A 16,885-nucleotide genomic window follows, 5' to 3' on the forward strand; every position below is an offset into this window, starting at 1 on the left:
ATTCATCACATACTGCCTCTGTTAGTTAGTTACCTTTTCATCATATGCCTGAATTCCTCAACTCATTAACACGGTCTTTGTAGACAAGGATTTCTATTCTACGCAGGCTAGCAGGCACTTAGTAAATGTTTGATTGTTCGATAAATAGGTCATGCACACTTATTGTTCCAACACTGCTTAATTTTTTTCCTGGTTAATAAAACTGGAAGGGGTGGGGTAGCATAGCAGTCTTATAAACCTCTGGGGGTTGGGGGCAGTTCTGTGGTGCTCTATGTAAATGACAATCCCTGGAAGGCAAATGTGCATAGAGGAGGGCCCCCAGATGTGTGCAACCTGGTGAGAATGTGACTGTCAGGAATTCAGGTTCATGCTGGACAGAAATTGAACATATTTCTGTTAGGCATCATTTCAGGTCAATTGCACAAACATTTGTTGAATATCCATGAGGAGCCAGTTGTTGTTCTAAGAAGAGAGGATACAGAGGTTACTGAGGCATCCTTTGGGAGCTGTCCAGCCCCACTGTGGCTCCGAGATGCTTCTGAACCAGCTGGAGGGAGAGACCAGGGGACAGGCTTTCTGACCCAAAGCTTACCCAACCTAGGGAGTAAGTAGTAACATCTAACTCTAGTAAGAGGTTAGTGGAACAGAGGTTGGAACCTTGCTTAATGTAAGAATTAAGTTTAAGTGGGGTTTTTTTTGGTTGTTTTTTTTTTAAATTATTCATGTCTTTCTCTTCCTAATTAGCACAGCTAACTAAGAGTTTACAGTTAACTTGTTTCAGCTTCTGCTGTGATTCTCCACTGAGGCTGTTTTCTTTGTTGTTGTTAATTGAAATTGAGAGTAAGAAGAGGAGCACTTTGCTTTTGCTCCTGCGTGTCTGAAATGAGTAAATAAGAACTTCTTCTGGGAGTCACTTACCCCTTTGTTCAGCATGCTTTCACCATGAACCTGCTCAGGGGTTTGCAGGTCTTTCTTGTGTAGAATCAGTGTTCTTCAGAGAAGGGGTGTTGTGTTTTTACACTCTGACCAAAAACAAACCCAAACCCTAGCTTGTCGGTCTGATCAAGAGGGACACAATCAGTTTTGTTTCTTCCCAGCGGTTCACCTGTCAGCATAAGGATATTAGTAGTGCTGCTGCTAAGTCGCTTCAGTCGTGTCCAACTCTGTGCGACCCCATAGACGGCAGCCCACCAGGCTCCACTGTCCCTGGGATTCTCCAGGCAAGAATACTGGAGTGGGTTGCCATTTCCTTCCCCAGTGCATGAAAGGGAAAAGTGGAAGTGAAGTCGCTCAGTCATGTCCGACTCTCAGCGACTCCATGGACTGTAGCCTACCAGGCTCCTCTGTCCATGGGAGTTTCCAGGCAAGAGTACTGGAGTGGGGTGCCATTGCCTTCTCCGATATTAGTAGTAGTTACTAATAATACCTTGGACGTTCCCCAAAGTCTCTTTCCTCATAGGAGATTTCAGATTTCATAGAGTTTCCCTCTGAGAGTCCTGAAAAGCCACTGCAAAGACTCCGCCCAGCAAAGCAGCTGTCTTTTCTAGACCCAAGTTCTGGAAGCAGCCTCACAGTTTGAAAACGTGGGAGGTGACAGATAACCAGTTCATTTCACTGCAGAACCTGACCTCATAGTAACTCACTCTGATGACTGCAGACAGTCATCCCCCACTTCATTTTCACCCCCCTGTGGTTTCTTTGGCCCCTTGAGTTATAGAGGAATTGCTGTTCTTATCAGTTTTTTAACTGTTGAGAAACTGATAAATGGGGTAAAAAAAAAAAAAAAAAATATACACACACACACACACACACACACACACACACATATAAAATGCAATTCATTTAATTTCCTTTTACATAAAACATTAATTAATGCCCCTCTGTGTGCCAGGGGCAGAAAAGTGAGTAAGAGGTCTTATTCCTGATAAATGGTAGCTGTCGTAGAAGATACTGAAAAATCAGGTAATTAAATAAGTAAGTATGTTACTGAACCAAACTTGGGTCTGCTCGCCCATCTACTGACATTGGGTTGTGGTGAAGAAAAGAGCAGTGTTTATTGTAAGGCACTGGACAAGGAGTCCAGGACAACTAGTGCTCAAAAAGCTTGAGCTCTGTGATGGATTTCAGGAGAGCATTTTTTAAAAAAAATTTTATTTTGTGTGGGAGTATAGCTGATTAATAATATTGTGATAATTTCAGGTGGACAGTGGAGGGACTCAGCCATACATATTCATGTATCCATTCTCCCCCAAACTCCTTTCCCATCCTGGCTGCCACATAACATTGAGAAGAGTTCCCTGTGCTATACAGTAGGTCCTTGTTGGTTATCCATTTTGAGTATAGCAGTGTATAAAGACCAGATGAGGCTTTCCGGGTGGCATTAGTGGTTAATGCTGCCCAACCCACTCCAGTATTCTTTCCTGGAGAATTGCATGGACAGAGTAGCTTGCTGAGCTTGCTGGGCTATAGTCTATAGGGTTGAAAGAGTCAGACATTACTGAGAACACATGCACACACAGCAGCCCTGCAGACATAACTGAGAAAACACACACACACACACACACACACACACACACACACACAGTTAACATCTTCCATTTGGTGGTGGTTTTAGCATCTGTCAAACAGCTCAGGAAATGTGCATCAGATACTCTTATCTAGGTATTTCAGAAAGGAGCTGCAGCAGAGAACCTGGAGGAGAGGTTTGCCTGGGGGAGGCATCATGGGGTCTTCTGGGTTATAGGTATAAAGTAGAAGGGAGTTCAGGGTCCTAGGGGAACCATAGAAGGAGGGCCAGGCAGACTTCTGGGAGGAGAGGAATCTTGAGCTGAGACTTCAAGGGTAAATAACAATGCTGGGGTACTGTCCCAGGGTCAGAAAGAGCTTGAGGGGAGACCAGCATGAATCAGTGGAAGGTGCAGGTCTTTACTGTTGATAGAATGTAGATCTCAGGGTAGAAGTGTGAGGACTGAGACCCGAGGTAGGTGTGTGAGAAGGGGCCAGGACCCCACAGGACCTTTATGTGCTTTACCAGAGAGACTGGACTTTGCTTTTGAAGTGATGGGGTCCCTTCAAGGGTTTTAAATAGGAGAAAGACATGGCTTGTATAGAAAGATGGCTCTGGCAGGGTTGAGGAGCATGAATGTTTGAAAATTTTTGTTTAGTATTTATTTTTGGCCGTGCTGGGTCTTTGTTGCTGCACAGGCTTTCCTCTAGTTGGGGCGAGCAGGGGCTACTTTCTAATTGCGGTGCCTGGGCTTCTCTTTGCAGTGGCTTCTTTCATTGAGGAGCATGGGCTCTAGAGCTCAAGGGCTCAGTAGTTGTGGTTCCTGGGCTCTAGAGCACTGGCTCAGCAGTTGTGGTTCATGGGCTTAGTTGTTCTGAGGCATGTGGGATCTTCCCAGACCAGGAATCGAACCTGTGTCCCCTGCACTGATAGGTGGATTCTTTACCACTGAGCCACCAGGGAACCCCAGGAGCATAAATTTTCCAAGGACCAAGACTGGAGGTGAGAGATGTTGCTTAGATGGGGGACCAAGCGTTTTTAGCACTAAGTCTGTAGGACTTGCTTTTTGACTAGACAGTTTGCAGGGGCTGGGAGGTGATAGGTCAAGATGACCATATCATTGACAGAAAAGCAGAGGAAAAGGAGTCAGCTGGAAGGACCAGGGGATGAGTGCAGATTTGGACAGGGTGAACTGATGTGGCTGTGGGATGTCCACAGGGAGATAGATATGCAGCAGGAATCTGGTAATATTATATCATCTAGTTCCATCTTCTACCATCCATTGCAAGAATTGCCTGTCATCTGTGATGGATTATCACCCAATCTTGGCTTGAGTAATTCTAGTGATGGAGACTTTGCCAAATTGAAAAATAAAAAGCTTCCATTTCAAGTTGGGACAATTTGTTGTGCATGTGTTCATGCACTCTATTCATTTATCCGTCTTCCCTTACGAGTGGAAGTTCTCAGGTGGGAGAGAGCCTATGCAGTGGGCTCAGCTTTGCTCCCAGGAGACACACCCAACAGGTATTGCCTCTTTTGCTGAAAGCCTTTCAGATGCTTGAGAACCCCTCCCTGTTCTCTGGAGAGCATCTCCCATCCATGGCAGACAGCCCCAGTTCCTTCCCTCCAGTGCTGTAGGATCCTGAATCTACATGCTCTAGCTTCTCCCCTGGGTCCTTCTCACAATGTCAGGGCTTTAAGATGAGGGGGCCCGATCTGCCTCCAGCAGCCTGAAACACACATCCCAGTGGCATTGATACCCACATGATCCTAGACACTTGATTTCTGTTAATGAAAACCTAGAACTGTTTGTATACTTTGACAGCCTTCTCAAACTGGTTCTACTAAATTATGTTTTTAATTGAGGTATCCTGTACACACCATGAAATGCTCTTACCTTAAATACACCATTTCGTCCATTCTGAAGGTTGCATGTCAAGATGGAGAATTTTTCCATCATCCCAGAAAATACCCGCACGCCCCTCCCCAGTCAGTACTGTCCCCTCAGCCCATTGCCACAAAGATCCTTATGAAGACAAGAACACCCTTATCATTACCTTGTTCTCAAATCAAGAATTAACCCCGAGAAAAAGAAACAATTCGTTTGTTGTGACTTGTGTGTGAAACTGTGTGTGTTCCCATCTCTACCTTCCTTTGTATCTAAGTTCTCTCAAATCAGCTGTTTCATAATCCCTTCTTGAAACCACCTTTTCTTCCTAAGGGAAATAAAACTACGTTTTTCTCATCTAGTTTTGAGATCTTTATCTGTTCTCGTGGTTCTTTTTAGAGATTACTAAAAGGAACTTTGCAATCATTCCTTTAAATCTTTCAGTTCCCTCAAATGGGCTTTATTTCATATTCATTTTCCTTTAACTTCCTTTTTTTTTTTTCTGCTTTGTCCAGTTTGAAGATCATTCTCCTTAAGAAAGATAAACCCAACATAGAAATTGACTAACCTCTTCTGCTTTTCTCTGTCATTGCTGTTTATACCATTAACCATCAGATGGATGATCCCACTCCGTTCCAATTCTTTATAGAACTTGTTGGGTAACCAACCCATGTCCCACTACCCACTAATCTGCCAATTATTTTGGTAATTTGAAGCATTATCTTTGGCTTGTTTTGAGCTTGAGCTGTTTGGTCACTGTTCCTACAGTTTACTAGTGCGAAGAATTACAGCTAAAATTAATTAGCAGATTGCTACCGCTCTGTAAGTTTTTGCCGTTGGTTGTATGACTCTTTTCTTATCTTGAATATGTTCCTTAAAAGTCTGAGCTCATCAAGGACCTTTCTGTGGAGCCATGGATTTATGTTTTGAGTTTCTACCACTGTGTCCCTTATTTAGTGTATCTTTGGTTATATTATTATCATCATTGTGTATATAGTCTCATCTTTTTGAGAGTTTTGGCCATGAGATTATGTCTGTATTTTATTTGAATGTTTTGAATTCTCCCTTCCTAAGGGCCGAGGCCCTACATCCTCTTCCACGCCTGTTAGGAATATAAAGATGTCTTGGTTTGTCTTCTTGCAAGGTTCTTGTTATATTCACTTCACCAACACAAGTTCTCCTCCAGAGATCAGAATTCAGCCCAGAATAGATGATCTCTTAACTGTTGAGCTTATAATGTGACTGCCTTTTCTCTAGAATTCTGAAAAAGCGCTGTTTTCTAAAGGCACAGTTTATTCTTAAGTACAAAGCTGCACTTGGCCGAGCACCTGCTTTTAGTCTCAGTAATATGTTGCTGTCAGAGTCTGCTGGGAACTTCTCAAGAAATGGGATGATTCATTTCCTGAGGTTATCTCGGGTTCGAGGAGCTATTCAACAGAATTACCTACGTGGTATGCAGGTAGACGGCCTTCTACTGTGATCACAGAGCAGAGGCATCGCTCCCGTTGTGTCTGGCTGATAGACCGACTCTGCGGGTTCAGGTTACTTTAAAGATGCTACTGAGCCTTTGCTTCCCAGGTGGCACAGTGGTAAAGAATCTGCCTGCAATTCAGGAGACATAGAAGAAACAGGTTCGATTCCTGGGTTGGGAAGATTTCCTAAAGTAGGAAATGGCAACCCACTCCAGTATTCTAGCCTAGAAAATTTCATGGACAGGGGAGTCTGGTGGACTGCTGCCCATGGGGTCGATAAGAGTCAGATGTGACTGAGCTTGAAAGCCTTTAGCTTCTCACCCTGTCACAAGAAGGAGACTAAGTTAACTTATCTCCTTATCTGCTTCAGGTTAGCTTAAACCAGAAGCACGTCAGCTTGAAGAGAATTTCTCCTCTTAGGAAGATCTATAGAGGAGATCGCTCAGTCCCCTCTGCCCTGTCCCCACCCCTGACCACAGTTTAACCCATAGCCTTCTTGCAAAAGTACCAGTTTTAGTAATCTCAAGAGGAAGTGCTTGAATTGAATGACGTAAAAAGATTTACATCAAGGATTAAGATCCTGAGTAAAAGTAAAATCTCAAAAACTTGAGAAAAGTGAAAGAAAAGTTCTGTGTTTGAATTGGATTTCGGAGAGACCCAGTAGCTCTGTGACCCTAATTGAACCCACTCTAGTTAAGAGGTTTCTTATGGTGAGCATCTCACCAGCTTGCTGGGTGATGAAGCCAATACTAGGCACGTTTTCCTCTCCTCTTCCTCCTTCTCCTCCTCTTTAATACAAAAGTTAATTTAAAATCAATACATTGACTTCAGTGCTGCTTTTTTTCCCAGGAGGGCTTGCACACTTTTTCTGATGTAGTCTGCCTTTTCTCAGGACACACTTTCCTCCAACTTTTAATTTTTAAGACTATGGGAAAAGTTGTATAAAAATGTACTCATGTTACCTTCGCTTACACCTCATGTAATAATCACCGATTGTTAATGTTTTGTTTGCTTTGCTTTTGCCATCTGTTTATCCTGTCTGCCATCTTTCCATCCATCCATCTCTCCTTTTTGGGGGAAATCATTTGAAAAATAGTTGCAGATGTTGTACCCCTTCATAGCTCAATACACATATCTTAAATAAATACAGGTCTTCTTCACAATCAGAATGCTGTTATCATACCCGAGAAAGTGATCATGAACTTAGTATTACTTATTTTTTTGTTGTTCAGTCACTGAATTTTGTCCGACTCTTTGTAACACAATGGACTGCAGCATGCCAGGTTTCCCTGTCCTTCACCATCTCCTGGAGTTTGCCCAAGTTCATGTCCGTTGAATTGGTGATGCCATCCAATGCCAATGATGATGGCATTACTATAAGTATTACTTATAGACTGTTATATTTTCTCAGTTGTCCTATATTATTTGTAGCTGTTGATTTTTTTTTTTTCTAATCTAGGATTCAGTCACGGTTTACATTTGTCTTTAGTCTCTTTTTAATCTATAACAAGTCCTCTGCCTCTTGGGTTGTTTGGTTGGTTTTTGATAGCCTTGATGTTTTGAAGATTCCAGGCCAGTTGTCACAGAGAACATTCCATATTCTCAATTCATCCAGTTGCACGGACTCTTGCCTAGATGATGCGTCATCCTCAGCGCTTTATCTGAGAGGTACATGACATCAGGTTGTCTTGTCCCACTTCGAGTGCTGCTAAATTTGCACGAGTTGTAACTCCGATCATCCACTGTAAATTACATTTCCTCCTTTGCAGTGAGTGAGTTGGTATCTTTAGACCATGTGGATGCCCTGGTCCCCAACATTCTTTCACCCAGTGTTTTCGGCATCCAGAGATAATCTTGTCTGACTTGGTTGTTGCAGTGGGGTTACAGCACAGTCACTTTTCTCATTCTGTCATTGTTTTTTTAACAATTATTAGTTAGTACTGTGATATAATAATTTCCCTTCTCTTCCCTTTTTTCTTTATCATGTAAAGACCCATGCCCTGTTTTCATTCAGTGTATTATCTGTTACCATCATTTCTCTTTTTTTTTAAGTTCACATTGTCCCAACCTGGCCAGTTGGAGCCCCGTGGAGTTGGCTTCTGTTTCCTTTCGCATCGACAGCATCAGCCTCTGAGCATTTCCATGCTTTCTAGCACAACCTTAAACTTCCCTGGCGTTATCCCAGGATCGGCCACTGCCCCAAGGAGCCCCGGTTCCTGTTACAGGTGACTGTTATCTGGAAACCAAAGTGTTGCCCCCAGACTTTAACTGCAAGGATCCTGTTCTTACATCTGGGCAGGTACAGCACCAATGAAGGGGAGACCTGGAAAACGTTCGTCTTCTCGGAGAAGCCAGTGTTTGTGTACGGGCTCCTCACGGAGCCTGGCGAGAAGAGCACTGTCTTCACCATCTTCGGCTCCAACAAAGAGAACATCCACAGCTGGCTGATCCTCCAGGTCAATGCCACGAATGCCTTGGGTAAGCCCCTGCCTCCTTGGCCCTTTGCATGGAAGTACCTTTTTTTAAAAATTGGAGTGTGGTTGCTTTACAATGCTGTGTTAGTTTCTACTGTATAGCAAAGTGAATCAGCTATACGTATACATAGATCTTCTCTTTTTTGAATTGACATCAACTTAGACATTCTCAGAAGGGTCTGTAATCCATTGAAGAAGACAGCACGGATGCAGTAAGTGAACGAGAGATTCAGAGGCAGTTACTCAGGCACTTCTTAACAGGGCCATGCGTTCTCTGTATCCTCATTTCCTATGCAGTCCTGGGTACAGGCTGGGTTTAGATGTATGTGCGCTGAACAGGTAAATGAATAAATGCTTGAAAACCGTTCTTCCAAACTAGCAGTTCCAATTTGGCACATTGGGTGGGTAAACTCTGCTAATGATGCAGGGTCCTCTCACAGCTGTCTGGGATCTTGTCTCCATCTGCTGGCCCAGGCCCAGGACCTGCCAGTGAGTGAGCAGGGAGAGTAAACCTCTGCAGCATCCTCCTTCCTTCTTGCCCCCACGTAACCCTGCCCTCTGCTTCCTCCGCCGTGGCTGACGTCATTCCAGCTGCCTGGAATGCTCCGTGGGCTACCCATTCAGTTTCTACTAGTTGAAATCCTTTTCATGGATCAGGACCCAGTGCACTTGGCTGCTAATAACCCAGCCAGACCTCTGCCCTCTCCTCTGTGTCCAGAGTGGACATGTACTCTTCACACCTTGAATTACAGGTTTGTGTCTGCCACGCTTTGTGTATCGTCTCTCATCAACTGGATCTTTAGGTATAAGAACCTGCTCTGTGCATCTTTATCTTCTACCCACTGGATGGCCTCATAGCCTTACAGTCAGTAAGGGTTTAATAAATGCTTGCTGATTGAGATGGCATTGAGTTGACAGTAGTTCATCTGTTCCAGGCAGCATTTAATGTAACCAAAGACACATATAAAAAAAGATGTAAACTACCAGTATAGACATTGCAGTACTTTGGAATTCTTGTAGAAACCACTCTTTTTAAATTTCAAGTGGATGTGGGTAGATGGAGTGACCATCCAGGTTGTCTGACCAATTCTCCGCCTCCTTCCATGAAGGTCCCGCACCTTCCAAACAGTGATGGTGGATTCTCTTGCTCATGGGCCAACTACAGATGCATCGATGCCATCTAGGGAATCTGACAGGGAACAGTACTCCTCAGTGATGCCACCTCTCAGGGGTCCAGCCTTTACCTATCTCCCCGGAGACAAACACCTCTGGGTACCTAGTTCTAAAGGAAACTGTGGAATCTGCTCAAATCTTTCAGAAGTTTAGACTGTGAGCGCCAGGGGGGCTTGCTCCCTCCCAGCTTTCTCAGTGGACATCTGTGTTTCTGGGGACACTAGAGGCGGGTGCTGCCTGCCCAGACCCAGCTAGTGAGAAGGTCAGGGCGACTCGAGGGGCCTGCACGCTAGCTGGGCGGCAACGAGAGGCCCAGGAAGTGCGTGGCTGGGCCACGGGGCAGGCAGGACAGGAAACCCCGCGTGGGCATGCCTGTAATGCTACATTTCCTCCTCCTCAGGGGTCCCCTGCACGGAGAATGACTACAAGCTGTGGTCCCCATCTGATGAGCGGGGCAACGAGTGTCTGCTGGGGCACAAGACTGTTTTCAAACGGAGGACCCCCCACGCCACGTGCTTTAACGGAGAAGACTTTGACCGGCCGGTGGTCGTGTCCAACTGCTCCTGCACCCGAGAGGACTATGAATGGTTGGTTCTCCATCCACGCCAGGGACCGAGTGCTCTTCTGGTCCCTCAGCAGTGTGGGCAGCAGGCTGGGGCATATGCATTCCCCTGAAGAGAGGGAGGGACTCCCAGGAAACAAGTATTTATTAAGCATCTCTTAGGAGCCAGGAGCTGTGCTGGGCACTTTTTATGTTGGTTTTTCCATTTGGTTGTTTCAGCCGTGTGATGTGATGGAAGTGTGACACCCCCCTCCCCCAAGCAAGCTGCAGTAATTTATGTAGGAATAGATTACTCTAGGATTTATTTCCACAAGGGCAAGCCAAGAAAGGAGCATGCTGAAGGTTCCATTGTGGATAACTCCTTTTCCTTAGGAGCCCTATTTTCAAGGAAATTTGTTTCTCTATCTGAAACAAGGATGTGTGTGTTTGTGTTTGTCTATATATATATATAGGTAGGTAGGTAGATAGATAGTGTTTTACACTTATGATAGTCTTTCTGTAATTTCCTATCCTCAGTCCCATTTTTATGCTCTATATATATAGAGAGCATTTTTCTGCTCTCTCTATATAAATATATATATATAGGGTTCCCAGGTGATGCTAGTGGTTAAGAATCTGCATGCCAATACAGGAGACACCAGAGACATGGGTTAGATCCCTGTGTTGAGAACATCCCAGGAAATGGAACCCATTCCATGGCAACCCACTCAAGTACTTTTGCCTGGAGAATCCCATGGACAGAGAGCCTGATGGACTACAGTCCATGGGGTTGCAAAGAGTCGGACATGACTGAGGCAACTTCACATGCATGCACGTATATATATTTGTGTGTGTGTAAATATATATACATATGTATATTTGTTTATTCATTAGTCCTTGAGTAAAATATCTAAGGCATTGCCTGAGAATGTAGAAGAAACAATATGCACACAAATAATTATAATGGGAAATGGAAAGATGTAGATACCATGGAGGAGGAATGGGTGTTTTTCCTGGGATTATTGATAGAAAGAGGAGACTATAATTTGCTGCTGTTGTTGTCCAGTCACTCAGTCCTGTCTGCCTCTTTGTGACCCCATGGACTACAGCACGCCAGGCTTCCCTGTCCTTCACTATCTCCTAGAGTTTGCTCAAACTCATGTCCATTGAGTCAGTGATGCCATCCAACCACCTCATCCTCTGTCGCCCCCTTCTTCTCCTGCCCTCAATCTTTCCCAGCATCAGAGTCTTTTCCAGTGGGCTGGCTTTTTGCATCAGGTGGCTAAAGTATTGGAGCTTCAGCTTCAGCATCAGTCCTTCCAGTGAATATTCAGGGTTGATTTCCTGTAGGATTGACTGGTTTGATCTCCTTGCTGTCCAAGGGACTCTGAAGAGTCTTCTCTAGCACCACAGTTCGAAAGCATCAAAAGTTTCTTTTACATCTTTATATTCCCCAACATTGCCAATAAGAGTGGTTTTCAAACTCTTGACTGCAGTCCCTAGTAAGCAGTGTATTTTATGGTATGCCTCTTTACCTATACATATTTGTGTATGTAGACACAGGCACACATCTATATAAACAAAAGTTTTGTGAGCTAAGGCTTACTTTCAAGTACGATGAGTTTTGCAGTCTTCTGTTCTTTGTGGGGAGGGAAGGAAGCAGGTCCAGACCCTCCAATGTGCTTTCACAGGCTCACTAGTTTATGACCTACAGTTTGAAGAAACTGCCTATGAAGGGTAGTTGGCTATTGGAGTAATTAATGCCCTGCCTAGTCCCCCAAAAGATTTTAACCAGCCACTCCTTAAAAATTTGCATGATTTAACAAGTGGGACCTGTTCAGTACAGTAATAAAACTCCCTTCTGAATAATTCTCTGTTGAGGGTTTGGTGTGGACTGTGACGTAATATACACATGAACTGCTTTGCCATGTCCCTGTTAATATTTTCCCTATAGTACGTGTTACATGTAATAGAGTAAATGAAACCTTTTGGGTTAAGCACACCAACATGGAAAATGCCTTTGGATTTCTAGTTGATGGTTTGGGCCAGACCTCGGGAAGTACGTATTACAGCTGCCTCATTTCAGAGCTGTCAGCTGAGGCATTGACAAATAGTAACAGGACCGAGCCAAGACTAGACCTGGAACTCCTGCTTCCTACCCTAGGGCTTTAGCCGGCTAGCAGGTGGGAGTGGCAGAGATGTGGTCCCCACAAGCAGGTCTCATGGACTAAAGGACTAAGTCCCAAAGTATGTGAGGAGGAAGCCAGGGTGATTTTAGGTCGTAACTGGATATGGTCTTAAATAACAGCAAATCCTTAATTTAGAAAAAAGGCTATTCTTTTAAATTTCTCTTTGAATTCTCCCAGTAGTATCAAGGAGAAAGTCTCACTGGGTGACATGCAGCAAACACTTCACATTTACTGATCCATTTTAACAAAGAGAGGGCAGGCCCAGAGTCTTTGGGTGGGGGACTGGATCTAGCTAAAAAATGCAGTATTATTTTGTTTTGGATATCATGATCTGTCTCGTTTTTGTCTATTTATGGCATGGATAGTGGCTTAATTATGGCTCTGATATAAAGTTTTTTTTGAAATGTACTGATGTAAAAAATTGAGTATTTGTTAAAGGGACACATTAAGTACCTTAAATATGTATATATGTAGGTGTTTATTTAGCACTGTTGGATCTTAGTTGTGCATGCGCGATCTTCATTGCAGGACACAGGCTCTCTCTCTAGTTGCAGTGCTCAGACTTGGTAGTTGTGGCCCAAGGGCTTGGTTGCACTGCGGCATGTGGGATCCTAGTTCCCCTACCAGGGATCAAACCCACATCCCCTGCCTTGCGATGTGTATTTTTAACCACTAGATCATCAGGGAAGTCCCTAAGTGATTTATAAAGCTGGTGTGGGGCAATAGAGTAGATGCCACATGCTCCTGCTGCTGCTGCTGCTAAATCGCTTCAGTTGTGTCCGACTCTGTGCAACCACATAGACAGCAGCCCACCAGGCTCCCGCATCCCTGGGATTCTCCAGGCAAGAACACTGGAGTGGGTTGCCATTTCCTTCTCCAATCATGAAATGCTCAGTCATGTCCGACTCTTTGCGACCCCATGGACTGCAGCCTCCCAGGCTCCTCCGTCCATGGGATTTTCCAGGCAAGAGTACTGGAGTGGGGTGCCATCGCCTTCTCCAAGATGTCACATGAGAGGTGCTTAAATATCTGAAGTGTGTAAACCAACAGCCTTGACAAGCCCATTGTCTTTTCAGTGACTTCGGCTTCAAGATGAGTGAAGATTTGTCACTGGAGGTTTGTGTTCCGGATCCGGAGTTTTCTGGGAATTCATACGCCCCTCCCGTGCCTTGTCCTGTGGGTTCTACTTACAGGAGAACCAGAGGGTACGTCATGGTTGCCATGTCCAGGACACATCAGGTCTACACTTGGCATGGAGAGTGTAGGGGACCACCTGGGTTCCTTTCATACTCTCAATGACAGAATTCCACATTAGCATCTTTCAGGTAGCTTGCACAACATTTAACATTGTGATATTTGCAAACTCTTCTCCGTACCCCACCCCCCATGGGGAAACAATGTAAGTCTATAAGCTTCTCTGAAATTCCAGTTGCTTCTTAAGCAAGGCATGTCTTCAGAGTGGCATGTTGAAGAGATACGGTTGACCCTGGAACAATACACATTTGAAATGCACAGGTCCACTTATAGGTGGATTTTAATAAATATAGTACCCATATTTTCATTTTACAGATCTTAATTAACTAAGTGTGGGGAAACATTTGTGGTTGATTAGTGATTACAATACATAGAATCAAAAGAACTGGGATTCTAGTCCCAATTCTCGTCAGACTGTTTGAGTTTCCTGCCTTTGGGTGAGTCATTTATGAATTCCTTTGATTTTGAGGGAGAGAGAGCAGTTATGCAGATTTTTGCCTGTTGGGGGGGGATGTCAGTGCCCCTTACCTTCAGGTTGTTCAAGGGTCAACAGTATATGTGAAACTCACCTAGGACTGTGCTTCAGAATGTTGGGCTGCCTAATTGCTTTACGGACAGAAGCAGTTCAGAGTGATTCAACATCTTCCTCCTTGTTCTGTAGGAAAATGAATAGATAAGCTCTAATGTCCGCGTTCCTTCATGACTGTACTTTGATGTTTCTGACTTCTTGCTTTTGGGGGGGCGGGTGGAAACAGCTATCGGAAGATTTCTGGGGACACCTGCAGTGGAGGAGATGTCGAAGTGCGCCTGGAAGGAGAGCTGGTGCCGTGCCCCTTGGCAGGTGAGAGACGTGGTTTTTTCCCTTTGTCTTGTCGAGACATTGTTGAAGCATTACTGTGATCTCACCTGGCCTTTCCAACTTAATGGAGAGAAAGAACAGAGACTACAGGCCTCTCAGAGCTGCTGTCTGCCCCAAAGCGTGGTCTCTAAGTGACATTTATTTAAGGCCTTATGCTTTTATAGGACTGGAAGACATTGGAGGGAAATCCCTTTTGTTCATTGAAAGGTGTTTATTTGGCATCTGGTGTATGTTAGGTGAGGGGGTGCTGAGGGACACCCATAGGCCTTCTGTGTGCTTCTTGATCCATTTGTCATAGACACAGACTCATGGCTTTCTGGGAAGTAGCTAAGTGGTCTGTCTTCATTTTTGTAATGATAATTGTGACTGATATTTTAATGGAATTTTACACATTTTAATTCACTTTTCCATGTGTTATCAATTTAACCTTTATAACTACCCAATGAAGCAGATATTATTAGCTCCATTCTTTTTAATATGAAGAAGCATGTTTAGAGGAGAGAGTCAAACAGCTTATTTAAGGTCTCATATCTGGTCAGCGACAGAGCTAAAGTTCAGACTCTAAGCCCCATGCTCTTCCTTGGCCATCACTGAAGCGTCATGCCCATTCCTTGACCATGCATCCTTATGCAGACTTGTTAGGGGAAACCTTTGGAGCAAGTGAATGTGCTGTCAAGATATAGCATGTCCCAAATGTTTCAAGCTGATACGGTAGTGATGGCTCATGTTGAGGTATTTTTAATATACTGGGAAGATCCCCTGGAGGAGAGCTTGGCAATCCACTCCTGTATTCTTGCCTGGAGAATCCCGTGGACAGAGGAACCTGGTGGGCTGTTCATAGGGTTGCAAAGAGTAGATCACAACTGAAGCAACTTAGCACGCATGCACGCACACATGAAATTATGATACTTTAATGAAGAGCTGATCTCTTAGCACCTTTTCTTTCTTCGTTCTGTTTCTAGCCTTATTCATATAGGGCTTCTCTTCCCTCTGAGTCCTCCCTCCTGCTCGTGCCTCTCGGGAAAGGTACGTGATTAGGGCAGACTCCCTCAGCAGAGGTGGCGTCCAGTGGAACAGCCATCAGCGCCACTTGAATCATGAGAGAACCGCCTCATCCTGCGTGGGGGGGAAGAGCAGCCCTCGCTTGCTCACTGCTTGCCAGCTCGCCCTGGTGTTTTTCTTACTAAGCTCATTAGTCCCTTAATTTAATCTTCCATCATTACCCAAGTAATTAAAATCCCTCACCGTGGAGACTTAAAAGAACACGGCTTCAGCAGATTACCACAAACGAGCAGATAATACTCAGATAGTCCCCTCACGAGAGCTGTTATTGATGAGGGCCTGGGTGAGCAGGGTTTGAGTAATCGCTCATAAGGGGCTGGAGCATGTACTTTGGTGATAAATATTTCTGAAGATGTCACTGAGGGACAAAACAGTTTGTTTAGAGCTGTCTAAAATGGTAGGAAAGCTATTTTCTCTTCTGATAGGAGAGGATAGAATAGGGAATAAATGAAAAAAAATCTCATTTGTAGTGTAGCATGTATGCGTGCTAAGTCACTTCAGTGATCCCATGGACCATAGCCTGCCAGGCTCCTCTGTCCATGGAATTCTCCAGGCAAGAATACTGGAGTGGATTGCCATGCCCTCCTCCAAGAGATCTTCCTGACCTGACCTAGAAATCAAATCTGCACCTCTTATGTCTCCTGCATTGGCAGGTGGGGTCTTTATCACTAGTGCCACTTAGGAAGCCCTTGCAGGGTAGTGAGTGAAGTGAAGTTGCTCAGCTGTATCTGACTCTTTGAGACCCCGTCGACTGTAGCTTACTATGCTCCTCCGTCCATGGGATTTCCCAGGCGAGAGTACTGGAGTGGGTTGCCATTTCCTTCTTCAGAAGATCTTCCTGACCCAGAGATCGAACCCGGGCCTCCCGCATTCTAGGCAGACGCTTTACCGTCTGAGCCACCAGGGAAGGTTGTAGGGTAGGGTAGGCTACCTTCTAAATTTTTTTTTTTTTCAAAGCTTGGAACAAAGGCAGGAATGTACCACGAAAGGAAAAGATATTTTATAGGACTAACATGGAACCATAATATGTTTGCAAAGATGAGATAATCTGGTCATCTGGAAGTATTTTTAAAAGTGAAGAAACTTTTCTTCCTTTTAGATTAGAATAATGACACACATTTCTAGGCTGGGCTTATGCATGCCTAGGATTGACCGATTCTATTTCTTTTCTAACACACAATATGCTGTCTGTTTCTTTACACCCCATCCTAAGGCGGGTGTTTCTGGACTCAAAAGGCACTGTTGGATAGAAGAAAAAATCCCAAAGCAACAGAAGGAGGTTTCTCAATGCTGGAGAGAAGTGGGGCGAAGGGCTTGCTGCTGTGAATGCGTCTCCACAACTCCATGTGGCACTGCCACAATAAGTCTGTGATTCCAGCATTGTTTACAAACTCAGCACTTTTCATCTGACTGCCTGGTCTCCTGGGAATTACAGTGGGCTGGTTTTCTTGAAAACCAAAGGGAGTG

At 44.4% G+C, this 16,885-nt stretch overlaps 1 protein-coding gene across 3 annotated transcripts in view; it reads left to right on the forward strand.

Annotated features, from left to right (window-relative positions):
• SORL1 (sortilin related receptor 1) overlaps window positions 1–16,885 on the forward strand; it is a 164,536-nt gene that overhangs the window by 74,656 nt on the left and 72,995 nt on the right. For all 3 annotated transcript variants that reach the window (XM_081541638.1, XM_081541637.1, XM_081541636.1), the window contains exons 13-16: window positions 8,166–8,344; window positions 9,914–10,100; window positions 13,320–13,448; window positions 14,253–14,338. In XM_081541638.1, the coding sequence (XP_081397764.1) occupies window positions 8,166–8,344; window positions 9,914–10,100; window positions 13,320–13,448; window positions 14,253–14,338 (581 nt within the window). The remainder of the gene's footprint in view (window positions 1–8,165; window positions 8,345–9,913; window positions 10,101–13,319; window positions 13,449–14,252; window positions 14,339–16,885) is intronic.

Source organism: Giraffa tippelskirchi, chromosome 11 (assembly GCF_054371585.1).
Source record: "Giraffa tippelskirchi isolate mGirTip1 chromosome 11, T2T-mGirTip1v1.2.pri, whole genome shotgun sequence".
NCBI classification, from domain to species: Eukaryota; Metazoa; Chordata; class Mammalia; order Artiodactyla; family Giraffidae; genus Giraffa; species Giraffa tippelskirchi.